The 14,277-nt window shown below is 43.5% G+C and overlaps 2 protein-coding genes across 3 annotated transcripts in view; one reads left to right on the top strand and one right to left on the bottom strand.

Annotated features, from left to right (window-relative positions):
• LOC135366933 (myosin-VIIa-like) overlaps positions 1 to 11,473 on the top strand; it is a 49,724-nt gene extending 38,251 nt beyond the window's left edge. The window contains exons 24-48 of one of the 2 annotated variants that reach the window (XM_064599933.1): positions 628 to 705; positions 778 to 876; positions 978 to 1,195; positions 1,765 to 1,882; positions 2,058 to 2,360; positions 2,834 to 3,061; positions 3,570 to 3,743; positions 3,853 to 4,097; positions 4,194 to 4,357; positions 4,902 to 5,000; positions 5,076 to 5,283; positions 5,360 to 5,532; positions 6,134 to 6,225; positions 6,330 to 6,391; positions 6,525 to 6,677; positions 7,011 to 7,116; positions 7,195 to 7,309; positions 7,826 to 7,912; positions 8,013 to 8,119; positions 8,200 to 8,318; positions 8,402 to 8,468; positions 8,555 to 8,671; positions 9,373 to 9,456; positions 9,541 to 9,660; positions 9,804 to 11,473. In XM_064599933.1, the coding sequence (XP_064456003.1) occupies positions 628 to 705; positions 778 to 876; positions 978 to 1,195; positions 1,765 to 1,882; positions 2,058 to 2,360; positions 2,834 to 3,061; positions 3,570 to 3,743; positions 3,853 to 4,097; positions 4,194 to 4,357; positions 4,902 to 5,000; positions 5,076 to 5,283; positions 5,360 to 5,532; positions 6,134 to 6,225; positions 6,330 to 6,391; positions 6,525 to 6,677; positions 7,011 to 7,116; positions 7,195 to 7,309; positions 7,826 to 7,912; positions 8,013 to 8,119; positions 8,200 to 8,318; positions 8,402 to 8,468; positions 8,555 to 8,671; positions 9,373 to 9,456; positions 9,541 to 9,660; positions 9,804 to 9,893 (3,426 nt within the window). In that variant the 3' untranslated portion in view covers positions 9,894 to 11,473. Of the gene's footprint in view, positions 1 to 627; positions 706 to 777; positions 877 to 977; positions 1,196 to 1,764; positions 1,883 to 2,057; positions 2,361 to 2,833; positions 3,062 to 3,569; positions 3,744 to 3,852; positions 4,098 to 4,193; positions 4,358 to 4,901; positions 5,001 to 5,075; positions 5,284 to 5,359; positions 5,637 to 6,133; positions 6,226 to 6,329; positions 6,392 to 6,524; positions 6,678 to 7,010; positions 7,117 to 7,194; positions 7,310 to 7,825; positions 7,913 to 8,012; positions 8,120 to 8,199; positions 8,319 to 8,401; positions 8,469 to 8,554; positions 8,672 to 9,372; positions 9,457 to 9,540; positions 9,661 to 9,803 lie in introns of those variants that run through there. The other variant, XM_064599932.1, reaches the window with a different exon arrangement.
• LOC135366934 (ankyrin repeat domain-containing protein 39-like) lies at positions 10,592 to 14,071 on the bottom strand. The gene is made up of 4 exons (XM_064599934.1): positions 13,785 to 14,071; positions 13,390 to 13,478; positions 13,091 to 13,294; positions 10,592 to 12,676 (listed from the first exon to the last, which is right to left on the bottom strand). Exons 1-4 carry the CDS (start codon positions 13,882 to 13,884, stop codon positions 12,533 to 12,535), a joined length of 537 nt encoding a protein of 178 aa, XP_064456004.1. The 5' UTR covers positions 13,885 to 14,071; the 3' UTR covers positions 10,592 to 12,532.
• Between the last annotated feature and the right edge of the window lie 206 nt (positions 14,072 to 14,277).

Below are 14,277 nucleotides of genomic sequence, written 5' to 3'. Positions count from 1 at the left end.
AATGGAATGTGCTCGAACGGTTCTGGTGCCGCACTTGTAAACCCCCCCCAAAAACACACGTGTATGCCACATATATGTAGAGCACGAAGCTTTAGGGTTTAGCCCAATTCTCCCCCAAGTTGAAGGTTGCCTCTTTAGGGTGAATCCCGATTTTTATCCAGGAAATTGCCCTCAATGAGACGTCCGTAGGAATGCACATTAGCTTGTTTTGCAGCAATTGCAGTTACATCACCGTTTGTACCAAACCAGTACAGTTTGTTTGAGTAACGGAGCCTGATTTCTCCGAGTTCAGCGCACTTTTTCACTCGAATTCGCATGAATTTAGAGCACTTGTTTGTTTACCAGATTTTTACCTCCCGAATTTAGAAAAAAAAAATTCCAAAAACTTCAGGCTCTACACACATGCCTTCGGTTCAGCTATTTGCTTCGTATTTGCTTTGGGTACGCAACTATTTGCTTGGTATTTGCTTCAGTTACAAAACTATTTGCCTCACATTTGCTTTGGGTATGGTAACTATTTGCTTCATATTTGCTTCAGTTTCAAAAAGTTTATTCACACAGTCTTACTGCTTTTCATTCTTCTGCAGTTCTAAATGTTTTGTTGTAATCAAGCGGATGTCTTTGCAGGCAGCCTTGGCACTTTGGATAACCATCCTTCGTTTTATGGGTGACCTCCCTGAGCCAAAGTTTCACACTATGGACAGGGTAAGGAGGCGGATCAGCTATGGAGTTTCCCAGTACCCCTCCCCATCTCATTTTCGCACACGGTGATTTCAGGACAACACTTCAGTCATGAGCAAAGTGACCGCTACGCTCGGAAGAAATTTCGTGAGAAGCAAAGACTTCCGTGAAGCACAAATGATGGGCGTAGACACGGTAGGGTTTTTGTTTGAACCTTTCTACCGTGATTTATGAAATCAAAGGGTTACAATCAACTCGATCATTTTGCACTGGGATTTGCAATGATCTCTGTGCAGGATTCTTACACCAAGCAAAAATCACGAAGCATACGGAACAAGCTTGTGTCGCTGACACTAAAGCGTAAGAACAAGATCACCGAGGATGTCAGACGTCACCTCCAAGAGGAGGAGCTGGCTGCCGACAACTACAGTCACTGGTTGGAGAGCCGTCCCACTTCCAACCTGGAGAAGCTCCACTTCATAATTGGTCATGGCATTTTGCGTGAGGAGCTCAGGTTTGTAGCAGTGCAGATGAAAGCAGTTCTCTCTTCATTCTAATCCAGTGGTTCTCAACCGGGGTTCTACGGAACTTGGGTGTTCCGCCAACCTTCCCCCGCAGTTCCGCAAACATGATTGTGCCGTGCTACTGCACGTGAAACTTGGGTCTGTACCAACGCCAGCCTTGGTGCCTGCGCCTGACATCACATAATTGGCATCGGTACTGGCGTCAGTATCTCTAGACATTGCCGCCAATGCTCATCGTACAGAGTAAAGCCTGTAGCTCCTGTGGGATTGCCCGAGATTAGATTGCTCCAAAATAAACCGTCAAACTTTTTATAATAAATAAACCAAAACCAATTATTTGCCACGTCCACACGTATCGCACCTACATCTCACATGACCCACTTCTCTACAGTTACATCTACCACTGTTCGGGGGATTCCTCGAAATCGCACTGGCACGATCGTTAGTTCCCCAGCCTAAGTTGAGAGCCACTGTTCTAACAATGGATATCGGACGTCCTCTTGTATGTTTTATCGAGACTGTGTAGCAAAAATAACATGCGCACAATTCTTTTTGGTAGGGATGAAATCTACTGCCAGATCTGCAAGCAGCTCACAAACAACCCTGAAAAGAACTCCCACGCACGTGGTTGGATCCTCCTTTCACTTTGTGTTGGCTGCTTTGCTCCATCAGAGAAGGTAGATTTCCATTATGTCTTTGTGATATGTTGGCTACTTTCTATGCTTGTAACTTATAATAAGTGAACAAAACCACTAGAAATAGAAGTATGCAAGGAAAGATGGTGCATAGGGGTTAAAATACTGTCCATTAGAGTGAGATTTTATTGCACTGTTCTCTGCACTGTTTTTACAGTTTGTGAAGTACCTACTGAACTTCATAAGGGAGGGTCCGCCGGGCTACGCCCCATACTGTGAAGAGCGTCTGCGAAGAACCTTCATGAACGGAACTCGTGGGCAGCCGCCATCTTGGCTCGAGCTTCAGGCAACAAAATCTAAGAAGCCTCTGATGCTTCCCATCACGTTCATGGATGGCAACACAAAGACTCTCTTGGCAGATTCCGCCACTACAGCACGCGAACTCTGCGCTCAGTTGTCCTCCAAGATTGGTGTGCAAGATCAGTTTGGATTCTCCCTCTATATTGCACTCTTTGACAAGGTAATGGAATAAGTTATTTTTACAGGCACGTACATTAGAACCCATGTGTAGGCTCTGGGTGCTTACATGTGTAATGGTTCCTTACTAGGAAGAAAGAAACTAAGTGTTTACATAAAATTTGTGAAGTGTGAGCCCTAAGTTACAGCTAATACTTTTTGGGATAACCCAATTGTTGCTCATGAAAGGGCTGTATCTCTGACTGGTGACAATGCGAGAAAGGAAAGTAAGATGTAACATCCCCTTACAAATACTATAAAGAGTATTTGAAAACACCAATTCCTAAAGATAACTCATTCGTGGTACATTCAAGAACGTGACTGAGTTTCTATTGTTCCCATGAACAGTGTTTCATAAAAGTTTCCTTCTGCTCCCATATATCAATGATTGAGGTTCTGCCTTGGTAACAAAAATAGTTATGGTGTGCTGCCTGTTAAGTACGTATACCAAAGGGTAACACTTGGCACCATGTTTAGGTATCGTCACTAGGCAGCGGAGGAGAGCATGTGATGGATGCCATCTCACAGTGTGAACAGTACACTAAGGAGCAAGGCGCTCAAGAACGCAATGCTCCCTGGCGCCTGTTTTTCCGTAAAGAGATCTTTGCCCCATGGCACGATCCCACTCAGGACCCCGAAGCGACCAACCTAATTTATCAGCAAGTTGTGCGAGGAGTGAAATTTGGAGAGTACAAGTGTGACAAAGTGAGTGTCTCTCTTTCTTATGGTTAAGTGTCACATAAAATGTGTGCCATGCAGATTTGTACAAACAAAGAATTCAAGTATTGTGAACTATGATCGCTAAGGAAAATATGTGCTCTTGTCTTTACAGATTTTGGTGGTGTGTGCAAATATGCTTCAAGTAATAGTATTGTTAGAGAACTGTGTTGGTTGCAGATTTACTGTAGGTCTTAACGCTAAGCTGTAGCAGCTACTTCCATTAGCACTGCATGTGTTTCTAGTATAGTAATTAGCGTTATGTACGTTTCACATATTGCATGTATCAGCAGTACTTCTGTGGAATCCTGTGAATTTTAAAAATGTGTGCATGAAAATGTTTTCCACTGTATTAAGTTATGGAATGTATCCTCTAGGTATAGTCTTTTCCTGCTAGGTTGAAAGGTGATTTTTTTATTATGGTTTGCTGCTGTCGGCAGTCAAAGTTTCTATCAGTGCGCCATGCTAACCTTGGTGCCGTAACCTGGCTCTTTAGGAAGAGGACCTGGCTATGATAGCTGCCCAACAGTACTACGTCGACCAGGGTGCTGAAATAAACATGGACACTCTGCTAGCCCTCCTGCCTACATATATTCCCGATAGCTACCTTCAAGCCAGCGATAAGGCACTTGACCGATGGGCCAGTCTCATTGTACAGGCTGCCAACAAGGTATTTTTAAACCCTCTCGTTACCTGTGCGTTAACCCATATTGACTGAACATCACTCTGATTGTTGGATTTCTCTTCCTGTGTATGATGCTATTTTATTTCTTCGATAGAGCTACTACTACCGAGAGCAAGCAGACCCACTACGAGTCAAAGAAGACGTAGTTGAATACGCCAAGTTCAAGTGGCCCTTGTTGTTTTCTCGTTTTTACGAAGCCCTACGGCTGTCTGGGCCTCCATTGCCCAAGAATGATGTTATTCTAGCGATAAACTGGACAGGGGTCTACCTGGTAGATGAACAGGAGCAGGTTCTCCTGGAACTGTCTTTCCCGGAAATAACATCGGTATCGAGTCAGAAGTAAGTGTTTGCTGCGTAGTACATCTTTCCCATGTTCTCATGTTCACACTCTAACTGTTTCTGCTTCATGAAATAACTTCTGCAATGCATTCGCAGGGGCAATCGGCCATTCTTGCAGAGCTTCACTGTCACGACTGTACGCGGCGAAGAGTTCAGCTTCCAGTCGCCAAATTCTGAAGACGTTAGAGACCTGGTTGAATTCTTCCTCGAAGGCCTAAAATCGCGATCCAAGTTTGTCATAGCATTGCAAGAGTACAAAGGTACAGATTACATTACGTAGTAACGACTGTTATCGACCTGTCATTTAAATCGCTTCTTAGCAAACATGGCATGCCAGGAATGATTCTGTGTCAGTTCAGGCAGGAGACCTTGTATTCTTCAATACTTGTAGTTGATCATAGAAGTACACAATGCAAGCGAGCTGGTGTATACTTGATGATGGCAACATGTCCCTGAGCTTGCGGGGAATGTCCCAAGCTCAGGGATATGTTGCCAACATCATTGTAGTTGATATCCGAGATGTGCAGATGTACTAAATTGTTTTGTATCTTTGTACGCATAACATCAGATTCGAGAATATTTTGTACAAAAATTTGGAAACTCATTTGGTTGGAAAAACGTTGAAAACCTAAGTCAAAGGCACCTGTATGAGTGAACATAGAATCCACCCAAGGTAGCACCTGTGCTGTCTGGTGCTGCAAATGTATGTTACTACATGCGATATCACTGCTAACTGTTCTAAGTGTCAAGTTGTGTTTTTGCATTTACACTCCTCAAATTAGCCTTCTTTGACTGCTTTGACAGGTGACTCTTCCAACTACTTGAGCTTTGAACAAGGCGATTTGATTCTTTTAGAAGACAACATGTGCGGTGAAGTAGTGCTTAATAACAACTGGTGCACTGGTAAGAAAATTGTACAAAGTAATTTTAGTTGATCAGTATTCCGTACCATAACCCATCTTCTTTTTTAAACTTAAGGACGCAATGAGCGCACAGGCGAAAAGGGGGACTTTGCATCAGAATACGTCTATGTTCTTCCGTCCCTTGCCAAACCTCCTCCCAACATCCTGGCCTTGTTCAGTCAAGACGGTGCAGAAAATGGCAAGAAGCTGTTCCAGCACACTCAAACAAATGGGGTTGAGAACCACGACCACCCCCACACGCTAGAGGAGTACGCCATGGATTACTTCAGGCAAGTGCCCCTAGATTTTTCATGAGGCATGAGATGAGGACACAACAGAGAATCATGCGATCCACTCTACCTTCAGACCTTTGCCAAAGAAGACACTGCAGCGTACCTTGACCCTCTCAACTGCAAGGCGGAGGGACGGAGACCAACTGTGGCGCCATTCCAGAGAGCCTTTGAAGCAGCCTCTTCTGAAGAAACTACTCAACAAGGAAGAGCTCAGTCAAGAAGCATGCTTTGCTTTCAGTGATATCCTTTACTGCAGAACAGTGAAACCTGAATTTCAAATTTTTGAGCAGCCAGCGCCCGCTTACAGGAATGTTGACGAAATTCCTTAGTGACTTTGGTAGTGCTTCGAGCACATACTATTGTCCTCAATGCTGCTCTTTTGTAGAGCAAGATACTGAGGACAGCACTGAGGAATTTCCTCCCTGCAAGTGGGTCCAGGGGTGTACAGTCCTTCACAAAGCACATCTGTCAGCAGCACTTCCCATTTTTCTTTGTCACAGTTCAATTATCCAAATGGTAATGAGGAGCAGAGCAGTGATCAATGTGTAATTACTGCTGCTATTCATGGAACAAAGACCATGTTCTGAGTGCTGACAAAGGCTTCTCGTACTTGATACATTTCTGTCTGTGAGATGTAGTAAACATTAAGTTATTTGACGTAGATTATATACTATAAAAATGCTCTCTTTGCCACATGAGGGTTCTGATAATTCCAGGAGGTTGCAACTTTCATAAATTGGGACAAAAAAAAAGAATTCCCAATGCCCTCTCCTGATAGCATACCACAACAGAACTTTCACTTCATCGGGCAGCTACATTGTTGTCCCTTGACAAATCTCACCTATATTAAAGTACATGGGTGACCTGCCATCAAGGAGAACAAGAGCAGGCAATGAGCTGACAGACCAAATGTTTGAAGGACCCCTCAAGCATGTGAGTTATTTTGTACCTCTACTTAGAGCACCTTTTTACAAATACTGAAGGCTGTGGCATGAGTAATTTAACTCCGCTCATCTTTCTGTGCTGCCATTTCTCAGGAGATTCTCCGTGATGAGATCTACTGTCAAATTATGAGGCAACTTACAGACAACAAGAACAGGTATCTGTGCCCAAACGCCTTCATTTGTGGTGTCAAATCATATTGTATGTACCTAGTGTTGCTGTGTCACCTTACAAACATTTTACAGTGTCAGTATTTGACATCCACTTCTTGCCTTGTGCATGCTGTGTAGGTTAAGTGAAGAGAGGGGATGGGAGCTAATGTGGCTGGCATCTGGACTATTTGCACCAAGCCAGTCCCTCCTCAAGGAACTGATGCACTTCCTACGTTCTCGAGCTCATCCCATCTCTATAGACTCACTCCAAAGGCTTCAAAAGACGCTACGGTAAGAAGATGGCATTACGAACATCATCGTCTCTATAACACTGCAATGGCTTGCATGCTCTACTGTCTTCGTTTCTCAAAATTAAGTCCAGCATCCAGTGCTATGTGGCAGAGTTTCCTGCACGACCCTCTATCTTAAAAAATAACTTTTAATTTATGGGGCAAGAAATTGAGCCTTCGTGTTGTGTTGTTTACGTGCCTTGCCCATCGCTCAGGCTTGCCTATCATGGAGTTTATCCACCAGCTAGCCTGCATCTATGCCATCCTATCGAAATGTCAGCTTGTTTGTCTCTTAGCTATTTGTGATTGAGAATCTGTTGGTTTTCGTTTGCAGGACAGGACAGCGAAAGTACCCACCTCACCTAGTCGAGGTGGAAGCAATCCAGCATAAGACAACGCAGATATTCCACAAGGTTTACTTCCCAGATGATACGGACGAGGTAGATAATGTCTAGTCACTTGTACAAGCTCCGCTTCAGTGGAACAAATTATAAGCAGTCTTTTGATATCGCACACAGGCGTTTGAAGTTGACTCTGGCACTCGGGCAAAAGACTTCTGTCTTAACATCAGCCAGCGGCTAAACTTGAAGTCTGCCGAGGGATTCAGTCTCTTTGTAAAAATTGCTGACAAGGGTGAGCTTCTACTAATGCAAACACGCATTGCAATCTTCTTATACCCCTGACACATGGGCACATTTGAACTCCTTTACACAAAAGGACACTTAACGGAAAAGCGTTGCATGACGTGACACACGGCAAAGGAGGATCCCCTTTTACGAAGCGGTCCTTTTGGGAAGCTGAGATCGCCGATCTCCTTTTCATCTGCACAGGCGTATGACGTAGCCTCGAACGAAGGGCGATACGACAACAATACTCTTGAATGAAGGCTAGACCGTGTTTTCATTTTTTGCGTGCATATATTGCAGTTGCAGTACTTATTTTGAATTCATTGGTCGTAGTGTTCTGTGTACGTACGTGTAGGCTGGTTGTGAGGTCTAGCACGACACCTTTGGGTATATTTTTCAAACAAAACACCAAAGTACAAGAAAACTGGACTGTGGCAAGCAAAAGGAGTTCAAACGTGCCCGTGTGTCAGGAGTATTAGACAGCCCTCAATATTATCATATTTTGGACAATTCTTTTACGCAGTAATAAGTGTGCCCGAGGGAGACTTCTTCTTTGACTTTGTTCGGCACCTGACCGACTGGATTCGTAAAGCGAGGCCTACAAGGGATGGTAGGTGGCTCGGTTTTTAAGCGCACACATCTTGAAACCTACAAATCCATCACGTGACGACTTCTGAAGATATGGTGACAACGGTTCTTACACCACGCAGGTTCTATACCCCAGTTTACATACCAAGTCTTCTTCATGAAAAAACTATGGACCAATACTGTTCCCGGCAAAGACAGGAATGCTGACACAATCTTCCATTTTCATCAGGTGTGCTACCTCCAGTAGCGAGCCTCGTATATTAATGTGTGCCCAACAAGGCGTTAACACTGCCGCGTACAACATTTCAGGAACTTCCAAAGCTTCTCCGAGGTTACCACAAGTGCACGAAAGATGAAGCTGGACGTCTTGCTGCGCTCATCTACAGAGTCAGGTTTGGGGAGAGCAAAGTAGAACTTCAAGCCATACCGTAAGCGTTGCATCTTAGCCGCATCTCTTTGACAAATGCGGAGGTCTAGCTGCGGAGACTGCTATGATAGGGCCCTGTTACAGGTCCATGCTACGTGAACTTGTGCCAACAGACATGATGAAGGCGCAGAGCGCAAATGACTGGAAGCGGGTAAACTGTCTGACAAACACTTTTCGTGACAAACGTTATCTTGAAAGCATAGGTAAGTTTGTGCTTTGCATATCTCCGTGTTTCAGGCCATAGTAGCTTCGTACAACCAAGATGCTGGCATGTCTCCAGAGGAGGCCAAATGCACCTTCCTGAAAATTATTTACAAGTGGCCAACATTTGGGTCGGCATTCTTTGAGATCAAGGTAAGAACCTGGAGAAAGTGCAGAGCAAATCTCGTACCAGCACGTACTAGTATTAATCTCAGCGCAGTAACGTATGGCAGTAATTTAATGTACCGTAATTTCACGCATATCAGCTGTGGCTTATGCGCAATTTTTTTTTCTAACTGTCGCTCTGTGGCGTATCTGATGACTATTTTTCCCTGGTATTTTTCCCATACCCTAGTTTTAACGAAAGCGCCGACAGTGTCTCTGGAACGACACCGCCATGCCAATGCACGAACAATGCGGAACAGGGATGCGTGCACGTTCGATTAGACTGACCTTCCCCCATGCAGCTTTAAGGAAAGTGGTGACAGTGAATCGTGCCTTCTGGAAGGCCATTGACCTGTCGATCCATGAAAAATGTGCAGCAAGGGCACAATCCCATCTTGGTAGAACACTACAACTGACCTCCTCTGTTGTACACCATGCCGACCCACCCTGAGTATGAACCACAGGGTTTATGGCCTTCTCTATGGTCTCCTTTGTCGAACAAATCTGTTGCGTCGTGTTGCTCACTGCTTATCTGCGAGTGCGGCTTATCTGCGTGAAAACTTTAAAAATGTTCCTAAACACTGGTCCTGCGGCTTATACTCGTGAAATTACGGTAGCAATGAATTTACAGTACATTGTCTTGTCAGTTGGCATGATTATAACTGGGTTGAGCTCACTTTTCTGAGCAGCAAACAACAGAACCAACGTACCCAGAACAGTTGCTGATCGCTATCAACAAGCAGGGCGTCAGCTTAATACACCCAGTCTCCAAGGTAGGCAAAGCTGCATTGAAAAAGTCAAGACTATTTGAGGGAATATGTGGGTGCCTGTAGCAGAGATTTACTTGCACCTTCCAGGAGATCCTAGTCACACACCCATTCACAAGAATTTCCAACTGGAGCAGTGGTAACACATACTTCCACATGACTATTGGGAACCTGGTGCGTGGCAACAAGCTACTTTGCGAAACCCCCTTGGTAAGTAATATATTTTACTAGTTCAAAAAGTAACTAAATTGATTTAAATAAATTATTTGATCCAATATAGCACATGCATTGGCCTTACCCAGCCAGTTTTGTATGTGCAATCCCATTCACAAAGAATTGTGGTATTTCAACAGGGTTACAAGATGGACGACTTATTGACATCGTACATCAGCCTGCTGCTGATAAACATGAACAAGCAGCGAACGCTCAGAGTGAAGCAGTGAAAAAGTGTATGCAGACGACACAGGCAGTGGGCCTTTCCCACAGTTCTAAGGAGGCAGCTCACAATGACAGCTAAATCTTACCGTTCCACTTTCTTACGATGCAAGATACATGTGAAAATTATCCTGCGTGTGACACCCTATCCAAGTACGGGACAGAGTACAGAGTGTTGTGTCCCACATTGCCTTTGCACTCGGATGCAAGCTGTATATGTGCAACATGTGCACATGGCAACATTTGAAATACGCAGCTAGTACTTGTCATGGTTGCCTTATAGTCCTGACTCATACCAGACGCAAAAGTATACATATTCTATAGTAATTATTTTTGTTATACCGCAAAGTGGAAGGACAACATTACAGAGCATTTATTTTCATGTGCACGTGTAAAGTGATGTGAAGTGGTGTCAAGGAAGGCACCAGAAAGGCATCTCGCTGACAAAGGCTAGTGGAAATGCTCTGTTGCCCAATGGTTGTTCATATTCTTTTGACGTCACCTACGCTGTGTCAGCATTGTTTTGAGGATTTCAACACCATAAAGACTGTGACCTTACTGTGTGTGTTTAAAAGGTTACTGCTGCAAAACCATTGATGTTCGCAAGCCCCTGCACGCTCATTCACACAAATCTCACGAATTGACTCGATTTCACAGGAATTCAGATAATTCAGAAATTTCAAGAAGGAATTGATGCTATAAAAACTAAGCTCTAATTGCAGACTTTATTTTCACAGTTGGTTGTACAGGTTATTAGTAGCAAGCATGTGCAATGCTACTTTCACCCAACGGCGGAACAGGAGCTTCTGGCTTATCACCAATGAACGCAAAAACTTTAGCATCCAGAACTCATGAAATTTAGTTGCCGCAAATACGTACCCTGTATACGTCTAGTAAAAAAAGAAAGGAAGGCCACAAAATTGAAGGGTTTTAGACTATTAAATGATCGTTGGAGTCCTGAACTATTTTAGCAAACTCTGTGGGTACAAAACCGGTGTTGTGCCTTTCCCTCCATGCGCAAATCTCCTATCTGGGTGCTTGTCGATTGAAACATATAATATGCGAACGTTATCACCTCATCCGTGATTATAGAAAGGATCAATCTCAGTCAAGTTAAGCAGGTGGAGCTAAGCAAAGACGACTTTGATGGAATCTTAAACAGCATCTCCAAGTTTTGCCTTTTTATCGGAGTGGACTCTGGCTGCAAGTGAAGCAGACCTGCTAAATTATTTTATGCGAAGCATCATCTTCAATCATTAAAATGATCTACTGTAACTAACTTGTTCGCTGCTTGTGTCCTCCAAGAGGATTAAATGGGCAGCATGGGTTGTGGCTGAATATTTTTGTACAAAGTATGACGTTGTGGTTTGCACTGTATCGAAGTGTTACCTCTTCAACTACTGACATGCGTTGTTGCCATTTGTTGCAGCTGGAGACTATTTTTGTGACCGTATGCAGAACTCTTTTAACTATGCTTCATGTTTTTTTTTTAGAAGTGAAGCATGGATGTACTTTAGGGAATCTCTTTGGTATGACTGCAGTGTGGCTACAATCATGTTTTCTGAGAAAAATAAACAATGTAACATAATGCTTGACCCGTCATGGAGGTTACACGTCGGAGCATAGAACTGAACGAGTTCTGGGTTCTGCTTAAGTACGTAGGATACTGTTCATATTCAGTACCTGCGTAGTGAGCTTACAGATCGGATAACCCATTTGGTCATATCTACAGAAGACAAAACTATTCCTGATTAATGGATTTGCACTGCCTCTGAATGTAACTACTATAAATAACATTCCTTATTCCGTGGGCACTGTTTGCACCTCATCTCGGTTAAAATGACATTGCACATTAATTATGTAGCAGCCATCCATGTCAAGATGTGGTTCATGGCTTGCAGGCGCTTCGGCACAAAGTCTGAGTTCCGATCAACGTGTTACATGCACAGGAAAAAGAAAAAAAGCCCCAAAAAATAACCAAATAACCAAAAAAATACCCCCAAAGCCTTCATTTTTCTTGTAATGTTCTCTTAACATTCATCAAATATTGTACTAACCAAAAAACCACTGTTTTGTTTTGTTACAGCTCCAGTTGTGTAAAAAGGTGACGGTTCATTTTTTTCTTCTAAAAATAGCATCTTCAACCTGTTTTTGCATCAGGTTGATTCCCCATTGCGATTTAACACACAGCCTTATAACTCACTACAATCATTAAATCTAGACTACATACATTTGCACCACAAGCTAAGCCTGTTAAGTATTTTGCCTATATGTGCTTTCTGTTACAGATTGTAAGAAACACCTGCTCATACTGTGAAGGAGTTCTATTACAGTGTATGAATATATATACATATATTTCACCTGATGAGTGGTGAGGTGACATTGAACACTATTCCAGATGAGTATGCATTCAACACTATTCATCAAGGGCATTTCATCAGTGCATTCATTCATAAGACGAAAACTTAAAGACAGAAATATGTTCACCAAAGAGGAATCACTACGGGAAATTCCTTAGCTTTGAACTATGTCCCTGTGACACAGAGAACGCTACTGCACCTTTCCTTTTGATGGTGAGAGTCATAGTGAGGTCATTCCATGGTGAGAGTTTGTAAAGGAGAACTCAAAACACTGCCCTACTGACACATCACGTCAAAATTCTTACTAATTCTTGATTATACGATGCAGCACATTCCAGGGGGGTTCTGCCATGCTGGTCTTTTATGTTCCGGAGACTTGGACACTTCTTCAGTAACACACTGCACACGTTCTCATGTCCATTCTCAGCAGCCTGTTCATGGATTGAAACAAAAGCCAAGTTTTATGGAATGCTGGTACTGCCAATTGCATTGCATAAAGAGCATGCAGTTTCGTTGATCTTCAAAGGATTACATCTTTTTCATTTTCTCCCATATGTTTATTTGCTCATTCTTCATCTTTGAGCACATGGAAATAATGATGCAAGACAAACGGAAATGTTACAAAGTTGGGGTAGCGTCCAGGTTCCGACATGTAGAAAAACAATTTCATACGGTAGAACAATGCTGCGGGAATCCCCGAGAGGCCGCTACATCAAAACAAAAGTGTAGCACACCTTGTTTCTATGGAATTGTTGCTCGACCTGTCACTATGAGACATCCCACTGCAAACAGATTTCCTGTTCGACATTACCTCCTGGAGGAAAAGACTTCCAATGAAATTTTACCTTGTGAAGTGCAGTTTTTCCATCACTATCTGTCAACATAGAGTCTGCATTCTTGTCAAGCAGCAGCTGCACACACTTTAGATGGCCTTTGTATGCTGCCCTGTGAAGTGCCGTTGCACCCCCTTTGGTCTGCTTATTGACATCTGCTCCTTTTGTCAGCAACAGTTCAACAAGTTGCGAGTATCCCTGTCTGCACGCATAATGCTGCAAAGGGATTTGCGTCCATGCAGGTAAAATGCTTCAAGTTGTTGCACTTATTGTGCCTGTCCTATTGTGCAAGGGCAGAAAGTGTCACTCACGAGAGCTGTGTAGCCATATGAATCCTGTGAATTGGGATCATTTCCTTTCTGAAGAAGTTTGTGCAACTTCTCATAGTCTCCGTCAACGGCTGAAAAAAAAAAGCATTTGAAGCTGGCATAAAAGGCGGCTCGGCTTTTAAGAACTAACACAGGGGTGATGGAACCACGGGGCAATAGGACTGTGTGGCTTTCGATATTTTTTGTTTTGTTTTGTGTGGGGGGGGCCATGGTGCAACTGAAAAAACCCCACCTGTATCGTGTTACTTCGAGTTCGATCAGTTGCGGCATCATATAGCAGTGTCAGTTAACTACAAAGCTTGTGCGCCCCAAAAGCGCTTAAAATCAACATCCAAACCAGTTCCAACGCATCGGAAATTCTATTATTTTTCTCTCACCTGCACCCCAAACACCCTTCTGAAAGTCCAATTCGTCAAGCGTCTGGCAAACAGACGGAACACTTGTTTTGTGCGAGCATCCCCCATCGGAATGGTGCATTACGGCGATGACAAGTGGGCAATTGCACTGATTAGATCGGAATGAATGATAATGGCGCTAATTGTCTGAACGTATGGTTATGTAGCAACATAACGCCTATTATCGACGATGTTTACATCCACATCCACTTTCGTCTGCATCAAGGAGGAGGGATGGATGGATTGTAGCATTAGCGCATTAGTAGCCTATTGTATTTTTCGCACAGTGTTGCTAACATCGCACTCCAGGCTTGGTTGACTCCAGAGAGAAACGAAACCGCAACGCAGTGAGCGTGGCCGAACAACACGCTCTGGGGTCAACCACTCAACCACCATGCCTTATACTTGTGTAAAATTTTACTCCTGCAGTCTTCCAACTTTTATTACTCATTGCTTCTACTACTGTATCGGAGAT

The sequence above is a fragment of the Ornithodoros turicata genome, chromosome 8 (genome assembly GCF_037126465.1).
Source record: "Ornithodoros turicata isolate Travis chromosome 8, ASM3712646v1, whole genome shotgun sequence".
Taxonomy (NCBI): domain Eukaryota; kingdom Metazoa; phylum Arthropoda; class Arachnida; order Ixodida; family Argasidae; genus Ornithodoros; species Ornithodoros turicata.
This window is presented reverse-complemented; position numbering and strand designations above follow the sequence as displayed.